At 42.4% G+C, this 25167-nt stretch overlaps 1 protein-coding gene across 4 annotated transcripts; it reads right to left on the minus strand.

Moving 5' to 3' along the window:
• Positions 1 to 200: 200 nt before the first annotated feature.
• On the minus strand, positions 201 to 24768 carry kat6b (K(lysine) acetyltransferase 6B). Of its 4 annotated transcripts, none has more exons than XM_061708483.1 (17): positions 24555 to 24768; positions 21572 to 22421; positions 17779 to 17887; positions 15638 to 15753; positions 15342 to 15423; positions 14721 to 14850; positions 12958 to 13910; positions 11740 to 11861; positions 10516 to 10628; positions 10247 to 10388; positions 9950 to 10111; positions 9316 to 9409; positions 7169 to 7400; positions 6723 to 6882; positions 6015 to 6296; positions 4880 to 5183; positions 201 to 3819 (listed from the first exon to the last, which is right to left on the minus strand). In XM_061708483.1, exons 2-17 carry the CDS (start codon positions 22187 to 22189, stop codon positions 1037 to 1039), a joined length of 6402 nt encoding a protein of 2133 aa, XP_061564467.1. In that variant the 5' UTR covers positions 22190 to 22421; positions 24555 to 24768; the 3' UTR covers positions 201 to 1036. The 4 variants fall into 4 exon arrangements, with proteins under 4 accessions (XP_061564467.1, XP_061564468.1, XP_061564469.1 ...); XM_061708484.1 differs by lacking the exon at positions 24555 to 24768 and adding an exon at positions 24529 to 24545; XM_061708485.1 differs by lacking the exon at positions 24555 to 24768 and adding an exon at positions 23089 to 23284 and having other exon boundaries at positions 13855 to 13910.
• Positions 24769 to 25167: the final 399 nt, after the last annotated feature.

The raw sequence follows: 25167 nt of genomic DNA on the forward strand, positions 1-25167 counted from the left end.
TTTTATAAAGATAGAAAACAAATCTACAGATGGAATGAAAACGTAGCTTTAAAGGCATTATGTAAAATATCGACTTTGGACTAAATTTATATCTTTATTGTTATTCATTGTTATAATCATTTAGTTCTTTTAAATTCTGCCACACTTCTGGACATACTGAAATGTTTTAGAATTTTCAGGGTACAAACACTGAGATATGCTTTATTTTGACAGAAATCAGTCTGCTTTATTAAACAGAAAGCTGCCTCAAGATCTGTTACAAAAAGACTTCAGATTTATACATACATCGCAATAAAACCTCTCAAACCAAACAGAAAAACAGGACTAATTTTACATTTTTTTTCCTTTTTTTTTTTTACATAATTAGATTTAACAAAATATAGTTTCTTTCTTTCTCCCTGTGAAGGGAAACCTAATAAAAGGCCAGATATTTTTAAAATGGCTTGCCATTAAGCACAACACTTGTACAGTACTACTCAATGCACTGTCACTAACAGAGACTGAAGCATGCTTTTTGTCACTTTACAAAATAAGTACAATAATTTAAATATGCAAAGGCAAGAGTATAGTACAAACTAATTGTCAGCACTGTTAGACAGGTACACTGAACAGGTTCAAACAGCCACTATCTGCACTTGTAGCAGGCACATTAAATGGCTTCATTTGAGGCTGCTACACGAATGCAAGACCACTGATGAAATCTCTACGTCTGAGCTCTGAGCCTGCCCGGCTTAAAAGACACGTCAGAGACACTAACACTACTTAAATAGATTTTCATCATAATGATGTAAGGCTTCCCATCTGGAGGAACAAAAATACTTTTTAACGTTAGATTTAAAGTTAAGTCATTGATGAAAATGTTTGCATTCTTTGCAAGTGCTGCTGCTGGTTTTTAAGTAATAAACAGGAAAAAAAAAAAAAAAAAAAAAAAAAAAAAAAAAACCTCACACACGAAAAAGAAAAAACAAGGCCAGATCAGTGCATCTTTAAAACTGCCAAATGCACGTGAGAAGAACCAGCTCAGTCCTGCGGAGAGTTACCGCCTGATGAAAGACCCTTTCAGGGACTGCTTGGACATGCCCGTGTTCATGTAACCATGGTGACCAGCTGGTGAGTACACCATGTTGCCATGTGGTGGAGCCTGCATGGGCTGCTGGGGGTATGGCTGTGTTCCCATCATGCCCATCTGCATAGAGTACTGGGGTGACTGGTTCATATAAGCATGGTTGCCATGGTATCCACTGTTCATCATCGGCTGGCTCATGCTGTAGCCGTTCATGGCGTTGAGGGAGGGCATGTTCATGGAGTTGACATTGTAACCTGGCGCCGGCATAATGTTCATGCTCATATTCATGCGCGGCATGGCGGCCAAGGTCCTGGATGGCGCCTGCATGGCAACGGTCTGCGGTGGCCGCGCGTACATCTGCTGCTGGTGGTGGTGCGACAGCGCGGCCGACTTGGAGCGTGCAGAGATGTGATTCTTAGACGTCATTTGGGGCTGGATCCGCTGTGAGGGCGGGATGCCCACGTTGCGCTGCAGCATCATGGGAGGTGGTGAGCTGAGAGTTGGGGGTGGGGTCATGGTGGCCTGCACCTGCGGGTTAGGGACACGGTGTGGGGTCTGGGACAAGGATACGAGGCTGGAGTGCTGCGATGACAGCGTGGGGGTGTTTGCATAGGATGTGATGGGGTGAGAAGCCGAGTGATTGAAAGGCAGTGAGTGAGGGTGGTCGATGAACGTGTTGGTGAACTGCTGCAGTTTGGCCAAGCTGAGGCCGGAGGACTGAGGGTAGTGCCCGCTGCCGTACTCCCCCTGGTGGTTGATCCTCTCGTAGAGGGCAAAGTTCGGGTTGCCGGACTCGGGAATGTCGGCCAGCTGCATGGTGGTGGTGAAGTTGGTGGGGATGGCGCACTGCTGCTGGCCGTGCTGAGCGTGCTGATTGTGCTGGCTGTGCTGATTGTGCTGCAGGTGGTGATTGTGGTGGTGACTATGCTGGTTGTGGGGATTGTGTTGACTGTGCTGGGAGAGCTGATTGTGTGGACCGTGCTGATTGTGTTGGCTGTGTTGATTGTGAGGGCCGTGCCGGCTGTGGGAGTTGTGTTGACTGTGTTGGCTATGCTGGCTGCGCTGGCTGTGTTGGCTGTGCTGATTGTGCTGGCTGTTGCTCGGAGGCCTCTCCACCACCACGCAGCCCTGCGGCGACTTGACGTTGCAGTGCGGCGGCGAGCTCAGGCTGTTCTGCTGAATCATCCCGCAGCTGCCGGGGTTGACGGCGGCCATTTGTTGGCTCACGGCACAGCTGCTCTGGGGCAGACCGCTGGGGGGGATGTTGCCGTACGAGCAGCTGTTTTGGGAGGGGCCCGCGCCGCAGATGCTGCCCCCCATGGTGGAGTCGTAGCTGCTGGGGTTCTCGTAGTTCTCCGTCGTACTCTCGATACTGCCCAGATCGCTGAAGCCGCTGTCCACGACCTGCTGGGAGTGATCGGACACCGAAGGCACGTCCATCATGGGGCTCGTCTCCATGTTGTGGAGGGAAGGCACCGAGATGGCACTGTGGTCGGGGCTGATCTGAGTGTAGCCGCTCTCCAGGATGGAGACGGCGGGGCTGTTCACGGAGCGTACGGACTGGCTGGGGTGGGACTGCGCGGAGGAAAGCGGGCTGCTGTGGTCCGACTGGGGGCAGTCGTCCAGCGAGGTGAGTTGGGGGCTCTGAGCCACGTGGGCATAGGTCTGCAGAGTCCTGCAGGGCTCCTGGCTCTCCACGCAGTCCTGGAACATATTCTCTCCCTCGCTTTCCTGCGTCAGAGACTGAACAGCTTGGGCCGTCTCTGAGTCAGTCTCTGTGCAGACCGGGGGATTCTCTCTAAGCACGGGACAAAGTGTTGTAGGTGGAAGAGGCAAGTGATTTGGACCAGGACTAGGTGGGCTTTCCTCCTCCGACTCTGAGTCCACAGGATTATCAGAGTCTACAGCTGCTATTGATGCGATTGCGGCTGCTGCTTCTGGTGTCGGTGCGGCAGCTGTTGGTTCTGTAACCGAATCCGGGATGCTTTCTGCTGCGGAAACTGCTTCCTCTTCACACTGCATTTGAGAGGCCTGCTGACTCAGCTCAGAGCCATTGTCTTCTTTTGGATCTAAAAAAGGTTGAGTGCATTTTGGTACGGCTTTTGAAATCTGTTTCAACTCTTCTGCATTGCTCTCAGGTCCTGCCGCCTTGCTGGTACATTCATCTTCATCATCATCTCCCTCCTGATCCTCTGACTTAGCTCTCTGCTCCTCCTCCTCCTCCTCATTCTCCAGTGACACAGCACCGTCAGTGCTCTGCTCCAAATCTTTGGCTGGTGAGTCGTGTCCGCTCTCCTGCTGGTCATCCTCCGGTGGTTCCGAGTGGTCGCCTTTGTCCGCGGGCCTGTGGAAGACGGTGTCGGCGGCAGCGGCAGGTGAGCACACCGGAGACGTTGCGGGTGATCCTTCGGGGGAGCTTGACCTGTGGGAGCCGTAGTCCGCAGGACTCGGGGGCTCACAGCTGAGCCGCTCTTGCGTGACATCTGGACTGGCCAGGTCTCTGCATGTTTCACCGCCCTCGTCCGCACTGACAACGTCCTGATCCGGTTCCGGTTTTGCCTCCTCGGCCTGAATATGGTGCTGCTCGGCCTCCATTGGTGTTTCAGGGGGTGTGTAGAGGTTCAGCTTAAAGCCCATCTTTCGCTCGTTCTTCAACCTCCACTTAGGAGGGCCACGTTTCACTCCTTTGGGCCAGCCTTTCTTCCGTTTCACCGGGCGGGGTCTGCTGGGCCTCTCGGAAAGAGTGTCAGCTCCTACGAATCAAAAATGAAATTGTGACAGTGGTAGAAAAACGTGCTGTTCATCGTTTTTTTTTGTTTTTTTTTTAAAGTAATGCAAAATTGAATATAAACTAGGGGTGTAACGGTACATGTATTTGTATTGAACCGTTCGGTATAGCGTGTTCGGTTCGGAACGGAGGCGTACCGAACGAGTTTCCACACGGACATATTAAGTAGAGGACCGCACGTTGTGGAGCAGAGCGCTGCTGCAGTTGCGCTCACACCGAGAAAGTATTAAGATTAAAGAAAAAACCACTAACTAATGAAGAACTAAAGACCGAAGCACATAATTGTGACAAGTCCAGTGTTTCCCCTACCATCGAGACCCCCCGCCAGGCCTAAAAAAAAACAAACAATGATCATTTACGTTTAGGAGCGCCTCTGCAGCGCTGTTCTGCAACGTGAGTCAACCTGCTTCGTTGCCTAGTAAAGCCTGGATTATGGTTCAGCATTAAATCGACGTAGAGCCTACGCCGTAGGGTACGCAGCGACGTGCACCGTACGGCCGCTCGCCGCGTACCCTACGCCGTAGGCTCTGCGTTGGTGTAACGCGGAACCATAAATCAGCCTTAACGATGCGAGTACCGCTGCTGAGAGCGCGGGCATATTATTATACATGATGTATAGAGTTTGTAGCTAGCCAACTATGGCGCCGGCCAAAAAAAGAAAAAATATCGCGGGCGACAGACAACATGATATAAAGAAATGTTTCTGCCAGGTCCGTGTGTTTGTGTTTGCATGTGACGCTGCAGGGAAGCATGAAGCATGAAGCATGAAGGAAAACACCGCCCGATGACACACACATGCGTCCGCAGGGTCCTAGCGCCGGCACACGTAGAGCCAATGTTATTTTGTGTGTGTAATAAACAACTAGCACGTTTATATTTTGCATTTTGTTTTCTTACTGTACCGAAAATGAACCGAACCGTGACCTCCAAACCGAGGTACGTACCGAACCGAGATTTTTGTGTACCGTTACACCCCTAATATAAACAATGTTTTTTTTTTTTTGTTTTCCAACAGATGCAAATACCTTCGCTCCAGTGCTCAAATTTGCTTTTCTGTGTATTTTTCTCCAGCCTCGGGCGGCCTCTCCTGCGTTTAACTGGTGTACTTGGTGTCATGTCCTTTTGTGTCTCCTCCTCTTCCTCCTCGTCCTCGTCTTCCTCCATCTCGCCCATTCTGGACGTGCGCTCCAGCAGGGGCATGGGACGTTCGTCCTCCGAGTTGTCGAATGGCTCGTTCAACACCTCCGTCGTCTCAGAGATGGTTTCTGTCGTTACGCTGCTGTTTATTCGCTTCCTTTTACGCCCTCTCTTCTTGAGAACAATGGTTCTCTGAAAGGCAAATAAAGGAGGAACCAATGAAAACAGAATAAAACCTCCTTCACAGTAGAGTTCTTCTGCAAAGAATGAAAACTAGGGCACCAGGTGGATGACCTCCGTGAGGATATAGCCGATATTTGTTCAGGCTTCTGAAAAATGTTTAAACCACACTGCGAGACTAAATGTTTAAGCAATGCAGCCTGGTGTGGAAAACCACAAATGAGAAAGGCAGAGTTAGTAGAGACCACAGTCTATATTTCATATTCTCCAGTAGTTTCCCACTGAATGCCTACGAGTCAAATGCTCTCCCCTCAAAAATCCTTTGCAAGGAAAATGTGAAATCAATACTGTAACTAATATACTAAATAAACTCCAATAGCTACTGTCATTCTTTTCTGGTTTCCATACTGCTCTTTTGCAAAGGTCTCTGACATCATGAAGCCAGCTGTAATATTATCTCCAGCACAAGGGGGCAGTGCCATATAGACAGAACAGATGTGAGAAGCACTGAGGAGGGCGTTAAATTAACCATGACCATTGACAATAGTACAAGGTTTAGCCTGCACAGGCTCGACACCAGCGCTGAAAACACAATCTATTATCTACTTCTGCAGGCACACAGAGAGGTTCCAGATGAGAGGAGGATGCCACTGAACTCTAAACTGCATTCATGAATACTCATTAAACATTTCCATCTTACTAGATTAAACAACCTGGTCCTTAATACGAGGAAAAAAGATAAACGTCTATGTGATTGCACTTAATTCTTGGAAAAGAAACCCAACCAAACTGCAGACCATCAACGTGGTCGTCACACAAGGAACTTGCATGATTCAAAGTCACCTTTCTCTTAGCTCCTAGCATTGCATGGGCTTTTGTCAGGATGGGTGGTGAGCCGTCAGAGTCGTCGTCGTCATCGTCGTAGTCGTCTTCGGCTTCGTCATCGCTCGCTGCCTCCGACTGCTGGAAGCGCCTGGTCCAGGGAGGTGCGGGGCGGCGTTCGTATGTCCTGTAGGGAATCTTGCAGTGGACCTTTGTGAGAGGTTGCCTGCCACCGTGAGTCATCACGTAACTCTCTCTCTCCTCCTTCTCCCAGCAACTGGCCTGCTCCTTCAGTCGCTCGGCCTGGTAATTAAACAGACAAGACGCATTATCTATGGGAAAACGAGCACGCGGGGACAGAACATCTGAGCAATGAGGCTAATGGGAAAACAAGAGATTTGAATTAACATCCTGACAAATGAATCAATGCAAGTTTCTCCAGATAATATGAGCAGCGTCTTGATTGCATGTCTGCCCGTAATAATGGAAACATTTCTGTTAAACAACCGTGGAGAGATTGCATTTCATGGAATATTCAGTGCTATCAATTATGTAGTGAACTGATTTAGAGCAATTTTGCACAACATTAGATGCCTGCTGACACTGAGAATGCATTTCCCATTATTGCCCTCTATTTGAACTCCCCCAGCTAATCTAACAAACATCTGTTAACCACATTTCAGGCAAATGTAAACAAATAACTAATGACTCCTGTATAAAGAAACCTACGTCCATCTCGGCCTCCCTCTCCTCCTCGGACAGGACAGGGTTCAGAGTGGTGGACGGTGTCCAGCACAGGGCGTCTGGGTCCACCTCATTATGACGTGGTTTAGCTCTCAGCCTCTCCATGTGCTTCTCAATCAACCGTTCTCTTCTGATCAACACGACCCTGTGAAATTGAGAAGAGCAGTGCTTGAGTTAAGATCCACAGCAGAGAGAAAAGCACTAGCCGGTGTGGAGAGAAGGGCATGCTTGGTTAAATACAAGCATAACGACAGGCTCTTTGGGAGTGCAGGTGCTCCATGTCCTTGGGGGTACTTAACCTGACTTACTTCTGTCAATATTCAGCAGCATTAATGGATATGATGTTAAAAATACTCGCTTGGCCTGGATAAGTCAGACAGCGTACAGAGGCGGCGGAGCATGCTGAAGGAGACTGTGACTTGGAAACTGACCTGCCATCCTGTCTGTCAATCATGCCGAGCTGTTGGAGAGTAGCGGCGATGTCGTGTGGACACATCCCAGTGGCCCTGCTTATTCCTTTAACACTGATGTGTTTATTTGGGTGCTTATAAAGGTGCTCCAGTATGACACTTTTCCAATATGCCAGGTAGGATAAGCGACCCAGATCTGACAGCGGCTTCTCAGGGGAGCCGGCTTGTCCTTCTTGCCTGGTGAGAAGGTAACCTAAAAAGACAAGAATTCAAACAAAAACAAAAAAATGCTTTAGTCAGGCTTTAGGCCGTTTGCTAGGATATTTCATATTGAAATTCAATCCCTTATGGTTTTGATATTCATGTCAGAATGTGACACGAGAGCCATAGTTGGGATTCACCTTCAAATAATACAAAAGGGAAGAAAAGGCAATCAGCTTTCCACTCCTTTAACCTCTGTCAGAAGCTATGATACATGCTGGCAAGGGCAACAAAGGAGATGGAAAGAGCGGAGCAAAAGAGGAAACAAAGTGATGGAGCGAAACAGAGAACCAGCTGGATGTCATTGCTCACATGACACTGCACTTAGGACGGATAATGGTTAATAAAAATAAAAAATAATAATACTAATATTTATGTGGGTGTAATTAGTTTTATGGCAGTCCTGTCAAGTGCCATCCATTATGAACCACATTCAATTAATTAACGCCGTTAATGTGCACCCACTACTGAGGACCAAATAAGCAAATCTAAATTATCAAAACAGTGAATACATAATATTCTAATAATCATAGAAATATTCATTACTACTGCTAAGAAAATGATCTTCAGATGACAAACACTTAGCACTGAAAATAACAATAAATGAAAAGACAAAGCACTTGTATTCTGTGTCATAACTAACAACTAGGGCTGGGCGATTTTGGACGAAAATAAAATCTCGATTTTTTTCTCTGAAAACCCGATTTTCGATTTCGATTTTTTTGGTAAAACTACAAAAGACAATGGAATATATTGTTTCAAATATTTTATCTTTATTTTTAAAGAAAAATAGCAAACAAATTTCCCATTTGGGGATGAAGTGCAATTGAAAGATACTGTAAATCCTCCTTGAGTTTAGTAAAGTGATAACATTTACAATTTTCTTGACCAAACAAAGATGACTAGATGAGCTCCGTCTGTAATGCAGACAGATACAAAAAAGGAAAATCGATTTTCTGATTTTCCTTTTTTTAACATCGTCTTGAATAATAAATCCGATTTAGATTTAAAATCGATTCATTGCACAGCCCTACTTACAACTCTCAGATCTCTGAATTATTATTTAAAATAACTTTTTAAACAGAGACACATATACCAACAGAGTTCGCCCAGGCGCTACCTGAGACAGTGTTCCTCTCACACAGTCCAATATAACAGAAAATCTTAATCTAAACAACTTCCAGCTCCAAAGCTACATTTTCCAATAAAGCCTTCAAAGAGCTCAGAACTCAGCTGTGTTCAACCTCCCTTAATCCCCGTCTTTGTTATCAGCACACTCTCAATATCACAGATCCTCTCGCATCTGTGTCTCAATGGTTCCCAAAGTGAACAGGAAATCAAATGCTCCATTATCGCCCACCTTCCCTGCGCTCACGTTTTTCTTCTCTTCCAAACACACACACACGGTGAAATGAATCAAACACAATGAAACAAACTCCTGAAAATAATAAAAATGTCCACAATGACAACAACAAAAAAAAGCTGCCTGCCTAAACACAGAAATCCACTCAAGGCAGCAAGTGTTTTCCTAAGTGGACCTCAAAGCTATAAATATTGTATGTGCAGCATTTACAACACTAAAACATAGAAGCAACATCTAAGTCTCATAACAGGTCAAGGACAGAGAGCTGGGGGTATTTTCTATAGAGGCTTGTTAAACAATACTAAAGTGAAACATAGCCAGCCATCAGATAATACATCTATCCACTATGTGTTGTTTCTAGCTCCCAATCATTGGTGACTGGTTAAGAACGGTATCTGAAAGTTGTTGATTAGAGCCCTTCAAAGCCGTAACAAAATAACAGCACCTTGCCATGAGCCACAAATCCTCATTTTAATCAGAAATCGCTTGTGAAGACCAATGAAAAAGAATTATTTGGAGGTCTAAAAAGCATGAAGGAACTTACTGAAATCAATAAGGAACCTTCCAAATCCTTGCCTTTGGTACTGAGGCATGATCATTATGCAGGAGACATTGTACTTCTGCTGGCAAAGCTTTTCCTGAGGGAAGGAGAAACAGATCAAGTATGTCAGAGCTCTGCTGAAGCTGGCAATTTACTGCACCTGCCATTGTCCTTGTCTTAAGCTGTGCACATGCCCAGCACACGCACGCACACACACAGACACACACACACACACACGCACACACACACACATACACACCTCACTGATTCTCACTTTGAGTCTCACTGTGTAAGAATTAGGAATGCATTTAACGATAACTGTCATTATCAGCTTGATAAATCTGTAGTAGCTCATCAGAAAATGTTGATACTTGTTTGTCATTAATTACAAATTATTCATTTACAATCAAGCAAACCAAGAAAAGCTTCCAATCCCCACATGTGAAAGGCTGGAGCTGCTCTGCTTGACTTATCAGATTAATAACCTCGTCATCTAGTCACTGTTATGTGTATAAAGATGAAATCCTTTTCACAAAATTACACACATTTGAGTGAGGTCTTTCCATATTAGTATCGGCTTTCAAAAATGATGAGCAGTATTCCTTGGTTTCCTATAAAATCAGTGTGTAATTCATACCTTGGAGAAATAGCCCACAAGATGACAACCTTTCTCATCATTCTTTGTAAGTATGTAGAAAAGGAAAGGCTCCACATCATAATACAAGGTTTTGTGATCCAGGAAAAGCTTGGCTAACAGGCAGAGGTTTTGGCAGAATAGTTTGCTGACATTTCCATCAACCTAAACACGGAATAAAAAGAGCAAGGGGACAGTGTTCAAACAGTTCCCATTTTCCCCCCTCCTCCTCCTCACAGAGCCTATTCAGTGGTGAGAGCCCATGCAGTTATTGCTTTATTGCTGTAAAGGAAAGCTGACCTCAAATACGGAAAGGTTGTCGTTTCTGTAGATTTCATTGGCTGGTGGATGGAACCAGCCACACTTCTTTGTGTGTCTCTGGAGAATGTTTATGCTTCTCATGTACTTCAGGCAGAACTCACACAGATAAAGCTTTTGTAATCTGGTGAAAACAAAAGGGAGAGCTATGGTTTGGAACTTCAATATGAGAGGTTTTATGATAGACTTTACAAGTTAATGCAAATCTAGTGACAAAGAAAATGGTGTTATTTGGGGTCAACAAAGATTACCTGGAATATTCCGGTGGGTATGGTGATGAGTACCAGGTTTGAATCTCATAGTTTCCGAATTCAATGACAGCAGGACATCGAATGGAGTCTGTGTTCATCAGTGATCCCGTTTTCTGTGAAAAGATTTTACAAATGCAAAGTGATAAATTTAACAACTCAGTAAAAATTTGCTAAAATAAAAAAAAAAAATATAGATGTGTTTCATTTTTGGGAGTCAAATTATAGAATCAACTTAGTGATGAAGTGAAACTGTGTAAATCTCTGTTGAATTTTCAAAAAATATTGAAAAGTAAAATAATTAAGGATTACAATCCTAAATGATTGGAGTATAATTTGGTTAAGCAGAACAATTTAAAAGGGAAATTTCTCTTTCTGTTTCTTTTCATATTGCAGATAATCTGGGTTTTCTGTTGGAAAGTACAGGGTAGGCAAATATAAGCTTTGGCTTCAGCCTATTCCTTTTTCGGTTACAGAGTTTATTATTATTTTTTGTGTGAAACTGATGAGTGTAAACTTGTATGAAAGTGTTTTGTCATTTACACACACACACACACAGTTTGAATTGCAAATAATGTAATGTAACCGAAATAAACCATTCATTCATTCAAAAATAAAAAAAATAAATACCTAACAGGGTCTCTTATCACAAGTCACAAAAACACTATGGTTGACAACTGCCATGTAAGATACCACAAAGTTTTAGAGTTTTTGATTACTCTTCCTGATAATGTGTCTGAATCATGGATTTCTCTCTATCTACCATTGTGTTACTAAAAATGTATCATTATTCATGATTATTAAAAATAAGAAACCATCTCGGGTAAAATCAATAAATTGGTTAAAGCCAACAGAAAAGGATGAGTGATATTTTGTTACTTTGCTCTGGAAGTTTACTCAAAATCCCAAGCTACGATGAAGAAGAAAAGGGAATAAAGGCTGCGAGATAAATGATTATTACACTGATCTTTGATGATATCAGAGGACTGAAATAATAAATCAGGATTACAAATTAACATAGCAGAGTTGTGTTCCTATTGATTAAACATCTGCCGTAGGGATATATTACAAAAAACAAAAGCTATACAAATAATTTCTCAAGCAAAACAAATGCGCAAGTCAAAATTGTCTCATTTTCATGGTCTTGTCCTAGAATATCCTTGTGCATGGGAACAAAGTGGCAAACATCTACTTCAGGTTTGACCTTTAACACCCCACTTCCTTTACCTGAGCAGAGAGTTCCTGAACACGTGTGAACGTCTCAATGTCCTCCTCTGTGACATGGTCTCTGAACATTGCCACAAAGTCTGCCCGGGCCTCCTGCTTCACATGCAGCTCCTTGTTGTGGCCTGTTAACAGGCAAAATAGTACAACGTCAAACACGCGAGACAGCACATCCACAGCAGTCTGCATGAAGCAGCAGCAGCTAAATAATCTAATAAGTGCCTGCATTCTATGCAAATGCGCTTATAGAGTGGGTACTGCTGCTGAGACTGTTTGAGGCTGTGTCTTTGAGGAATTTCATAATGTATCATCTTTGCATGTTTATATGAAAATCCCTAATGTAATGAAATGAAACTAAATCACTCTAATTGCGTAACTGCTTTCATGTGCTTAGTCATCCACCAAGAGTTTCCCATAAATTCAGAAGCAGATGCAAGTGAAGGGAGCGAATGAAAAGCAACTGATGTTGGAAGGCAGGCAGGAATTTTATGAAAGACATCAACACCATGACTTAACCACCAAAACAAAACCCCGTTACATGTGGAAGTGATGTGTCATCAGCATATTTATGAATATGTGTCGCTCCAGTACTCAAGAGCTTGTGTAGGATATTGTTTAGAACTTCTTAAAACATGTATCCCCATCTGAACTGCAACTTCATTCCTGAAGACAGTGAAATGTAAGGGTTAGTGCACCTCTGGGTGTAATCAACTTGTCAGCTCTGAGTCAACTTGGGTGGGTGAATCACTGGGTTGTTTAATGATCATGGGAAGTGAGGTTTGAGAGGAAACAGAGATTTCAAGAGTGGAGGGTGGGATGAGGAAAAAAGCGCAATGTGACTAAAGTTTCTACTATACAGTGATCATAATGCCTGCACTACTACAGAGGGTCAAAGACAGAGCAAGGAGCAACATGAGGGAGTTAGTGGGCCATGCATTATGACAAAAAGCCAACGGGCGAGTGGATGGAAGCCACGGACACTTCGCAGCCAAGTCAAAACGCAACGAAACTGTTAATAAACTAAAAAGGAAAAAAAAAAAAAAACAGTATTAGTAGCCTGTTAGAATGTTTAGCGTTTCTTCTCAAAAGAAAAAAGATTAGTCGAGGGGAAAAAAAAAAATTAAATAAAAAAATAACGGCGAGTGTCAAGCTTAAAAACATAAGAAGAAGCTTATAGGTGTGGAGACGCAGGTCTTGGCTGGAATTTTGAGCCTTGCTTACCATCATTATTCTCAGGCTTAATTCTTCCGTCTGTCAAGTCTCCCTTTCCTGGTGAGGGGGCTCCCTTCTGAGGGCTCACTTTATACCTCAGCCTGCCTAGTGTCCTGTGCTTTTTAAGGAAAGGGTTACGTTTGAAATGACTGACCATCTTAAATGGGTGTCCTCTGGGTCGGCCTGGCCCAGCAGATGTGGAGTGTAACCTATTTTTATTATACTCATTCTTTCCAAGGCACTGGGGCCCCATTTTGGACAAATCCTGCTTTTGGGGCATGCGCTTAGGTGGTGCGTAGCTTGGTGGTCTCTTTTTCCGTGACTGTCCCTGAGTAGTGTAAATGTGAGAGAGTCCGTCAAAAAGTCCCTTAAGTTGGCTGCTACTGCAGAGACTACTCAGGGAAGGAACACTAGACTGGCTGGAAGAGCTCTGAGGTGAGTTAGCAGAGGTGGAGCTGCTGGACACCTGCGCAGGGGGGCTGAGTCCTGGCAACGTGGAAGTGGGAAGAAGTGCAGAGGATGAAGGGGTTATCTTTTGAGAGGCGTCAGCAGTAAAGGCAAATGGCTCTGGCGGCTTGGACAGTTTGGGCAGACCCTCGTCTCTAGAGTGTGACTGTCTGCAGTGCGACTCTAGGGTTAAAGCTCGCGAGCGACGGCCCACAGGAGAAGGAGTAAAGAATTTGGAAAGCCCATCAATAAGCCCTTTGGTTTTCTTGTTAACAGTGAGTGTGGCTGGGGTGGAGGTGGGCGTGAGGGAGGGAGTGGTGGTGGGAGGGGAAGTGGTGAATTGGGTGGCGTTGACCACACAAAAAGGTTCTGCAACAGCCAATCTGTCTCTGGCGTCCTTCACAGATGCAGCATGACCAGATGAAGGTGTGGAACAGACGGTAATCTTTTGACCCCTACCAGGTGACCCCCTTCCTCCAAGTGCTACCGTGGAGCCATCACCACTGGTTATTGACCTACCAGGACAGGAAAAAAAAAAGTTTCTTGTAGAAGGTAAACTCATATATATGTGCTTGTTTTGCACTCGAACCATGTTTGTTTTTTGTATTTTTATGCTTTTATATACTACATCCACTGGAGCTTTTAACTGCATTTATACCTATAAATAACAGAGCATATTAAATGTTTTTACTGTACATATACAAGCTATAAAGTAGTGATGCACCGAAATGAAAATTTGTGGCCGAAACCGAAACCGAAAATAATAATAAACACTTGGCCGAATACCGAACAATACCGAACATGGTTCTTCAGCAGTTTTTCATTTATTTTGCCAATTTTTTCACCATTGCATAAATCAAATACATTTGATTTAGGCATGCTTTTCAAAGAAAAAAATATTTTTTACAAAATTACAAGGTACAAAATATTTATTGAACATAAAAAAATGAAAATGTTTTAATTTCCCAGCATTATGTTGTTTTGGTTCCACCTCCTGGTGAATGTTAGGTAAAATTCTTATGGGGTTAGTTTTTGGTTGGCCAACAATTTATGTAGTGCGCAACGTTACGGGACCGAGCGGCCAGTCTATTTCCTTATTTTACAACGCCGTTATTAATTGTTTGGTTTTTTCCCCCACTTATTCCACCGAACACCGAAAGTGTTTTTTTTGCCATTTTCGGCCGAACAATTTCAGTTACCGAACAATCGGTGCATCACTACTATAAAGTTTTAATTCTAAATACTGAAAAGTGTATGATAATCTTAGATTCACCCTACATAACTTGCAGAGCAGATATAAAAACTTCTTATTACCACACACTTACATTCTTTGTTTGAGCTTATTTCTGGGCCTTCCGATTGGCTTTGCATATCGACGTTTGATCTGATCGGCCTTTTTGTGCAGCAGCTTCTTTCCATTCTCCTTTGGCCTGCAGACTTGGCAGATCCAGGTTCCTGGAGTGTGTCCAAACACAAAGAGCACCGTTTGGGTGGGTTCATCAATTCAGAGGACATACAGTACATTCATTTGAAACATTTCCTTTAATACAAAGCTCTGGCAAGAATCGCACCAGCTCACAATGACAGTCAATTACTCAGCACAAAGCGAAAATCTATAAGAAAAACACAGGGTCAATTCTCCATCCAGCGAAATAGACTTCATGTCAGCTTGTTGAGCTAACTATGTGACTAGTATGAACTGCTTGCCAAGGATCCTACTACAGTACGTGCGCTATCATTAAGAACCTCGCTGCGGGGTCAGAGCTGTAAAGATAGCAAATCTCCCCCGGGATGCTGGAATAATGTGATATGCATACAAAGCCCCTAATATGCCGCTGCTTCTCTGTGTGCTGAGTGACAGCGCCAAACGGCTGTTTGTGAAGAAAATGGCTTTGAATTGACAGCAGAAGGGGAAACAGAAAAGCCAGACAGTGGAAACACCTCACCTTTTGGCATTCTTGAAAGCGGAGGATCGCAGCATTCCATGTGAAAGCCCCGATCACATGAATCACAGAACAGCATCTCATCCTGAAAGGGAACAGCAGGCATGTGTAAGGGATGTCCCAGTTGCATACATGTAACACCCCCGTTATTTTAAGTGTTTTTCAATATATAAGCCTGATTGTGCACATGAGAGGCTATACAAATCTCAACAAATCCTTAGGGATGCACAAAATGGGATCTCTACCTACAAGCCAACAACATTGAAAGTGGTGCTTTAATATGTCTGTATTATACTCACAGCATTTTTCCCCTGTATTCGACAGGAACTGCAGGTTTTGCATTCAATACACTGCCACCGTAATCTCTTCACATTAGAGGTTAATTCAGGGGAAAACTTCAGACATGATGGATGCCCTTCAGAAGCAATAATAAAAAAAAAACAAAATACATAAGAGCATGACCCATTTCTGCCAGCAGTGACTCACTAAACGAGCTAGAGATAATGTTTTCCATCTTTTCACGCAGTAAAGTTAAATATTAACACATTACATCATTAAAAACAATGGTGGGGCTGTGTGTCCACACCACTTTCTCTCCTCACCACAACTTGTGTCTAAAAACAGTATGATCAAACATCTGAGCTGCTAATTACAGATAATTTGATCTTAATGAGGCAGAAACAGTAGCGGCACTCTTTCTAATGGAAGCCGATCCATGAAAGTCATGTAAAAGCTTGCCTTTTCCCTCACCCGACTCCCTCTCATGGTTGTAAAACAGCTGTTTTACAGTGAGAGCACAATTTGTGTACACTACAAGTGGTTAATGAAAACCACCTCGACGCTACTTAGTCAAATTTGAGCTATAAAAAATGTCACCGGGAGAACAATTCCTTACGGCATTTAAAATAATTGTTCAGACATAAATGACTCCTTGGTAGAGGTAATTTTATGGGCAGTTTTCTCTGGAACAAAAGAACACTGAAGGAAATGGCAATCTGCAGCAGGAAAGTGGCTGATGTTTGTGCTGCTATAACTGCTGTATGACAGAATCAGACCCGACTGAAAGGGACTTCATTGATTTCGGATTCAAATGGTCACTTGGTGCATTTGCCCCTATGTGGGTTAAAAAGCTGTTTAAATTCCTTAGCCACTTAATTTGAAGATTAGTCTTTTAACAAAAACTTTAAAAAAGTGGAAAATGTGGAGAAAGCATTCAACATCTGCTTAGCTGATGTTGAGAGCTGTGAATTGTGCACTTGAATGAGAAAGCTGTAGAAATATCTTTCATATGTATAGTATTTTACCTTCAACATTTCTTGCTATATTAGGGGGTTTTTGGAAATACTTTTTTTGAGGTATTCAATGATTTGAACAACTGAATTTCAGAAAAATGCAGTACATGATGTCAAAGCTTAGAGGCAAGAAAAAATGTAATAACATTACAATCAATCAAATGCATCTACAAATCCAAACAGCAATAGGAAGAACAATCTGATGTCTATGTGCTCATGCAACTGGAACAGAAATAGTTCCAGCTGCAGAAATAGTTCCAGTATTGCATCAGTTGTTTTAAATCTAGTACAACACAGTCAATGTTAGTCTTTAAAGCTGACAGACAACGTGTAATTTTATAGGTGTTGACAAATGTCTTAGCTAACACTGCACCTTTTATTCCACTTTCCTATACCGCCATAACCTACAGTATGGCTTCTCAGCTCAAAGTAAATGGGTCAAGCAACCCGCTACATCGTAGGACTCTAACTGAACATGAACACAACCAACCAGTCAGTTTACAGACAAAACAAAAAAAACAGCCTTACCTTGTGCAGTTTGACCACTGACATTGCAATGTTGGTCTTAATGGCACAATAGATTTCTTTATGACTAACTGCATTCGCCTTAATGTGGAGGTTTAACTGGATGTATATTATACTTGATAGTATATACAGATTGCATTCTTCTGAAAGGCTGTTAGTAAAATTCTGTATTTATTTTCAAGTTGTTTTCATCTGATTGACAATCCAGCATTTCAGCATTAAAGTGTCTTTATGTAATAGCATTAACTTGGCCAATATCTTTTTTTTTATGTTTACTTGAAAGCACACTGAACCAAGAATCTAAAACCAAGGCAGACAAATTATTTGAATGTTCGTGCATTTCCCTCCTGAGACAAGTTTTCCTCTGTTATTATTTGTAATAAATCTATGAACATATGTCAAACGTGTATGACATCATGGCCAATGTTGACATAAAAAAAAAATAAATAAATAAAAATGTGTTTGATACTGCCATAAAAAAGTGTCCACCTTCATTGCTCATATATATTTAAACTTTTGGTATTATCTAATAGTTCAGTTGCTTGAACGGTTTAGTGTTTTTTGCGGCATGTTATGGCTGGTGAGAATATCCAGTGGCTGAAGTGTTACAGAGGGCCACTTACCGCTGCTTCCACAGTCTGCACAGGATAGCAGCTCTTCCGGCCGCTTGTCCCGATTTGACTCTTTTGTTCCAAGACAGAAACTGCATATTGGGATGGGGTCAACCCGGAGCTACGTGGGAACACATACAAAAACAAACTGTTAAAGTGACGATAACAGACCAGTTCATATGAGCCTCAAGGCCCTTTAGGTTTTTTGATGGATTATTTAGCTGAATGTTTTTTAGATTATTGTAATGATATTACTGGTTGAGGCAAAACAGTAAAACCAGTGTGTGGATTTATTAAATTAACTGTAAGCAGAATCTCAAGAGACTGGAAAAAGAAGTGAGTTCTCACACTGACTTGAAGGGAATAATAAATTAAGCTCATCCTAAGAGATATACTGCATTTGAGATTCACCTCCTTTATCCATTACATCTGAATGTGTAAGCGAGCTTGGTAATCGTAGTTTAAGGGTTTAATCCAATTCTTAAAGCTTGCACTCCGGTCTGAAAGGATTAACTAGCATGTAATCAAATTACCTCACTGATATAACATGCTCTCATTGTTACTGCTATGATCCACTGTAAATGTTGCAAGTCTAAGAACAAACAGTCATTTAAGGGCTTATGGTTGAGTTCAGAAGAAGTGAAATATGAGCTCAAGTTTAAGAGGATTTCCCCGTTGATCACTCAGGATGACAGGAGGATGACTTCAACAGGAGGAGCAGGGGAGACTAAATGACATGACTTCATGCAACAGCCAGTTAAAGTTACAAATCTTAGGTTGAAATCAGGACCAGACTAAACCCAGACAGATGTGACGTGGCTTTCATGCAGTTCATTACAAAAATGACATCAAATACAAAAGCCTCAAGAGGAGCAACAAACAGAGTGCTCAGAGGAAGTTCTTAACGGAAAATAACACTCACAGGGTGTGACCATAAATAACCAACCTCATCATCAGTTTACACACTGAGGCCTCACCAATTGACTGGAGCTTCGGATGGCACTCTGGGGAGGGCCATAATTAGTTCCTGGTTTCTATGACGCTGATCAGCATCCTGAGCTAAACCAAATTTGCATCTTCCAAATCACCACTGGTGCTGACCTCCAGATGGCCTTCAGATGAATTAAAGGTTGTTCTCCCCCTTTACCAACAAACACAAGGCATGAGCATCCTTTCAATCTGCCACACCATCCAAATGAACCCCAGAGAGAAGTGTGGCAAGTAAACAGAAGGTGTCATTGTCCCTGTTTGTATCAATTAGTTGTTACGTGAGGGGGAAGTAGTTCACTGGCACATTGGTGATTGCTTTACTTTCCAACCTGCCAGGTCAATATTTAAACGAGTGCACTGGCATTAGAAGCTACTAACAAAGCTGTCAGTTCTGACATTAAACCACAATAACTTCAACGTGTAATGAGGCTACACTACTCAGAAGGTAATGAGTAAACTTCTCTTATTGTGGAAGAAAATGGAAAATGAATTTCACTCAGATGGTGGATGGTGAGATCTATAACTGCACACATTCTTGTTAAAAGACTTTCTAATAATTATTCCACGCAGTTCTTGACATTTTGTGATGATTTCTGTTTCATGCAACAATGGATATTTGGATTATATTGGATAATAAAAAAAACAAAGAAATCTGAATACAAGATCTTGGAATTTTAAATATTGTGATGTGCATTTTTCACCACTTTGCTAGTTTAAAGGCAAAAGTTGATTAATAGAAAAATAATATTATCCAAATGTTTGTTACCTGGATGGAATAAAGTTTATAGTTAAACACTTATCGAAAGGTAAATGACATTTATTCTATGAAGGGAACTAGAACTATATGTGATGATTTTTATCATAGGCTTCAAGAAAAGTGAGAAATATGATTTTTTTGCAAACTTAATATGAATAAAAGTGATTAAAAACAATAAATTCAGACAGTGCTCATGTGTAACCTCTAAATATTGCTGTTGATGTGAAGTTATTGCTTAAAACACCAAGTCTTAATAAGCCTTTCAACACACTCTCCAAAGACTGAGCTATAATGTCTGATCCTGGAACTGGATTAAATTCCATCAGGACTATTTTTAGGTCTGTTTTTTTTAATCAATAGCAACTTGCAATCTGTGCAGGGCAGAAATGTGAAAAATACAAAGACAAACACAGCTGAAGAGATGCTTATGATTTTCTCGGGGATTCTAAATTAAGTGCATTACAGGAAATTATGCTGCTTCAAAAGAGCAGGCTGTCCTGAGTGAGGGGGTGGGGTCCTATTAGAAAACTGCTGGTAGAGAGAGAGAGAGAGAGAGCAAGCTCAAGTGGTTGCATAACACAGCAGGAAAAAAAACAAAAAAAACCCCTCTCATTCCTTGCCTTTGTTCCTGCCAGAGTCTCTTCAGTATCTAATAAACTCTAAACCAAGACTGCTCTTTTTTTTCTTCTTTTTTAACCTCAAAGTATCTCTTATTCTCAGTGCACACACTTTCATTGTGCCTTCACAAGTAAGCAGGCAGAGATGTCTCATTCTTTGAAGTGAATGTTAACCTGAAATGAGGAGGTGATGTCATCAAGCTGGGAGCAATAGGTTGAAATGTTCCAAATGGAAAACAGCCCTTCCTCAGCTATGAGAACCATTGCAGGACACCGTGTCTCTAAACAGTTCTCAGTTTCACTTTTGGCATGACCACAGTCACAGTCACAGTAGTGGCTGCAGTATCAAGGTGTCGCTTCCTGGTTATTCACTGTGAAACTGGTGAGGGGCAAAGTGACATCTGTAATGGTTCATACTGCTCACTACTTCAGTGTCATAACTTGTGCATAAACTATGATGCCACAATTAATCTTGATAAGCTTCGACACAACCTGAGAGGGGAACAAAAAAGAAAACCCAAACATGCACAATAAACTACTTAGAAGACTCAAAACTGCACTGAAAGTGCAATGACAGCTATTTTCCATCAAACACTCTCCTGAACTTGACACTGTCTTTGAAAACTTCACTGCAAGTGCTGTCATTCCCGAGACATTTGCCTACAGTGTGTGTAATATATTAAAACACCGGTGGCAGAAACACAATCTCTGAAAACTATGTAACACCTCTGAAGTGACATAAGCAGCCGAATCAATGCAACCTGGAAGTTTGTTTACATGGTTTTATTTCCTCTCTGGGCCATCTTGGTTTCGCACAGAAGTCAAAAGACAGCTGCAGGCAGTCTGAGAAAGTTCTATCTTCCTCTCTCAACACATTCTCATGCCCTTGCAAATTACCAATAAAATACCCAAGTTCTGTTCAATAATGCTTTGCAACTCACAAGACAGCTGGCCACATCCTCTAAGGTCATTAGGCTAGAGTTACATAACCTGTGGGAAGCCCACAGCAGACTGCCTACCACACACTGTCAGCATGACTTTCTGATTATCCAAGCTCTTATTATGGAAACCACCAGCATCACTGCATTTAAGGGCTGGACTCTAGATGGCGATGTTTTTGACCTCCTGGGCTTAATTCCCAAAGATTAAAACCACAGTAGTTACATTCCCATTAAGCATATTCTACTTAGTGGAAGCCCAAACTTTCATCCTTCCGACTTGATGGAGATACACAAATGCTTCCTTGGAATTTCCAAAGCATCCTAACTTGTTTTCAAAATAGATCAAGCCCGTAACACTGAAATCAATCAGTCAATTTGACTCATTGACTCATAAATCATTTTGGGGGGTTATAGCACAAGACATTGGACATAAAGACCACTATGCATTGGAAAGCAGCATGTTGCGAAGCATTAGGAAGTAGAGGCCAAGGTGTGCATACCTGGTCTCGTTCATGGGGGAGGGACGTCACTGATGGCAGGAGCAAGGAAGAAGCACTTAGACACCTGGAGCTCCTTCCTTCCACAATGCCATGGATGAGCCTATAACGCGGGCCATTTTTTAACAACCTGCCGTTGTTGACCGACCGCTTAGCCGCCAGCCGCAACCTCTGCCGGAAAGCAGGGTTATCAACAATGTTTGAGAGGTCATCTTGATTCCTCAGGTACCTCTCGATGTTTTTCAGAGAAGAGCCATGGGTATCATCCAGGCCCTCGATGGCCCTCTTGAGTAATTTATTCCAATCAATAAGGCGCAAATCACTTGAATTCCATATAGATTCCTTTGACGGCACAGGTGCATGTACAGGTAAGCCTGATCCAAGTCTCCCAGGATGTCCCGGGTCCTTGTAGGAGGCGCTTCCCTTATTTGTAACCTTGAGGATAGAGCCATCAAGAACACTTAATTCCAACTGCTCGAGGACGGTCTTCTTGTCCAGTCCGTGCGATGTGGCCACTGCATGACAAATTCTCTCCTCCGATGGCCTTTGCTTTTGCCTTTTGATTTTCTGTATTGCTTCAAGAATCCACTCCGTGTAGAGAGGGTTTGCAAGTTTTACCATGGTTGAACAATTAGCCTCACAAAAACGTGATCCATAAAGATTCCCCCTTTCTGCAGATGAAAGCTGGATACATCCACATCCTTAACAAGGTTGAGAAGTTATGTTCCACAACAGCATCCACAAATGTCTTCTTAATCCTGGGTGAACTTGAGGAAAAGCTGACATTAGTAAACTCCACAATGGTACTGATCAGCTGACCTGGGACTGTATTGATTACAATCCCAGATTAAACCTGGAAAGAGAAGAAAGAATCAAAATTAATCTCAAATCAACAGTTTATTCACATAATATTCAGCATTTTAACGGTATTGTGGGTATAAAAAGGCTATGTTAAAGGACTGCAGGACTTTAAAGATGTGCTAAAACATGACAAACAGATGGATAAAAACAGATGACAGGCTGCTAAAGAAATCAGAGTGACTTAATCCACAGTCTGACACCATAATCCACACACCAACAACACAGATGTCCAATTCAAAAAAAGACACTATCCTCCAAGAACAGAACAGAACAGCAAGTTTTCCTCCTCACTACGAGTGGCGACTACAAACTTCCTACGTACTTCTACAAAGTGCAAACAAGTCTGCGTCGAGCGATACATATTTTCGGTTTCAGAAACCGAAGTGGGGGAGAAAACAAAAACAAAAAAAAATGTCTGTTAAGTTTGCATTTATTTCTGCTGCACGTCACATCCCAAAAAAAAAAAAAAATGAAAAAAAAAAAAAAAAATCACACGTTAACCACGTAACTCTCCCAAACTGAGTAAAACACAATTTAGAAAAAAAATAAAAAATAAAAAATAAAAATAAAAGAAGAAGGCAGACGTGAAGTTTAAGCGTTAGTGAAACCGCCACACTTTGTGACAGCTCGACGTCCAGCTCCACAGAATCAATGCTCACTTCTTGACAGCTGCCGTCGAGCCGCCCGGGGCAGGGACGCGGCTCCAGCCGACACACATCCGCTCACACCAGCCACACACACCGGTTATAAGTGCGTAACGAGCCCCCGGAGTTTGTTGCAGCCGAGCCCGATAAATGACAGCCTTTTACTGATGTCACCTAAACAGTCGCCATTTTGTTACAATGTTGTAGTTTACATGAATCCGACATGACGCTGATTACAATCCAATGGAGTCTCATTAAACCTCACCTAACACTAATGCGCCCTCCCCCAGCAACTTCAATATTGGCTGTAAAGACAAGATCTGATTTCTGGTTTGATAAAGCACATGTCAATCTTGGCGTGTGCGCGGCGCGGCACTGGCTGTGTGATCTGTCACTTCACTGGCCGGCCCGCCTCTTAAGGTGCCGCCGGTGAGGAACTGATACAATTCACCTCTAACACTAATAAAATCTGAACTTTCAGGGTACAACCGTGGAGACGGGTTGTTATTAAGTCACAAATCCGCTATAACAGGCGTGAACGGGCTAAATGGTAATTACAGGAGGTGAGTATCGGGGCTGGTGAGCGGTGTTTGACGCCGGCCCACCTTTACTCAGAGTCCTCCTTGAAACAGTTGGTTACACTTGAAAGTGATTTGGATCGTTTTAGACTTTAATTGGCTGTTTGTTAAATCTGTCATTTGTTTGCATAAAAACCTGCAAAGGCTGTAAAGCGGGATTTAAAGTGAAACACACTTTATTAAGAAAATATAAAAAAAATAATAAATTAATTTGAAAAAAAAAAACTGCATATTCCAACACTCCTGCAGGGAAAATGTGCCCAGGCTATCGTCTTTCCACCTCTTTTTATCTCCATTGCTTTTCATTATTTGCCCGAGAGGAACTGTAATTCTCTTGATATTTAACGTTTAAACTGCGTTGACGGTGAATTGTGGGGTTGTAAATGCACCTTCCGCTATGCTAAAAAAAAGAAAAGAAAGTGGCTTCACTGCTTCGCTCTGCATCTGTAAGCGGAATTATTAACGTCCCGTGCTGCGCCGCGCAATGATGGCATGACCTCTTTATCACCATTAACTATCAAATATCTCCAATGAGGACAAATAGTGAGCCCCGGAGGGGAAAGCGGAGATGTTCAGCGGGGAATACAAGTTAACACGGCAGCTGCTTCTCAATCATGTGTCGCTGCTGGTTCTCCATTTCTCAGCTTCTTCAGCTCCGCTCGCATTTTTTCTTTCTTTTTTTTTTTTTTTTTTACATTTTATATTAAGAAATGATACACAACCCTCACCGGATTAAAAACACACCGTTTAGTTACACGTTGCACAAAAACCGGACAGAGACAAAGTATGAAATAAAACGCTTTCGTGCAAGTTTCATGCAAAGACGAACATATCTAAGTAAAGAAAAGAAGAAGAAAAAAAAAAGAGCACAAGCTACCGTAAATATTTGCTGGTATAGTTTACCTCTTCAAGTTTGCCCCCCCTCGAATACTCCTCTTCATTATCGCGTCGAAGGAGACATGTGAAGCGACATATCCGAGCGAATTGGAGAGATTTTGACGTGTTTAAACGAAGGCTGGAAAGCTTGCGCCGAGACATGGAGAGGACCTGATAACAACTAATTGAAAGGTTAATCTACATAGCAGCCTGTGACAAAGTGGTACCCTCCCCCTTCTTCTTCTTCACTGTAGACATCCCTACTTCAGTGTAGTGGAGCGGACCGTCGCCCCTTTAGTGCGCTCCTACAAAGATATTGTCAATTTAACCCCCCCACCCCCTCATCTACACGTTCACAGATGAGATAAGAGCACTGTAGGCAACATAACACTCTGTTTTTATTATTTATTATGTTTTGTTGTTGTTGGTAACATCCCTATTAACATCAGCGCCCTATGGGCTTTTTTAAACTTCCATTGATTTGAAGTATTATGCTTAAATCTCATTGATCAAAATAATAGTAAATACTTTTTTTTTTTTTTTTATCACAGACACAACACTTTCCAGCACTGGTCAATTTTTTTTTACCCTGGGCCATAAGGGGATATTACACACTAACACCCCTTAATCAGTTAATTAA

Source organism: Cololabis saira, chromosome 19, assembly GCF_033807715.1.
Source record: "Cololabis saira isolate AMF1-May2022 chromosome 19, fColSai1.1, whole genome shotgun sequence".
Classification (NCBI taxonomy): Eukaryota; Metazoa; Chordata; class Actinopteri; order Beloniformes; family Belonidae; genus Cololabis; species Cololabis saira.

What these genes read in the sequence shown, in the direction of transcription:
- kat6b (XM_061708483.1), bottom strand. Translation starts at nt 22,189, where the DNA reads ATGGTAAAACTTGCAAACCCTCTCTACACGGAGTGGATTCTTGAAGCA. An exon ending in TGCTAGGAGCTAAGAGAAAG is followed by an intron (nt 5,184 to 6,014) that starts GTGACTTTGAAT and finishes TTTGCCTTTCAG; the next exon opens with AGAACCATTGTTCTCAAGAA. An exon ending in ATTTGAGCACTGGAGCGAAG is followed by an intron (nt 3,820 to 4,879) that starts GTATTTGCATCT and finishes TTTGATTCGTAG; the next exon opens with GAGCTGACACTCTTTCCGAG.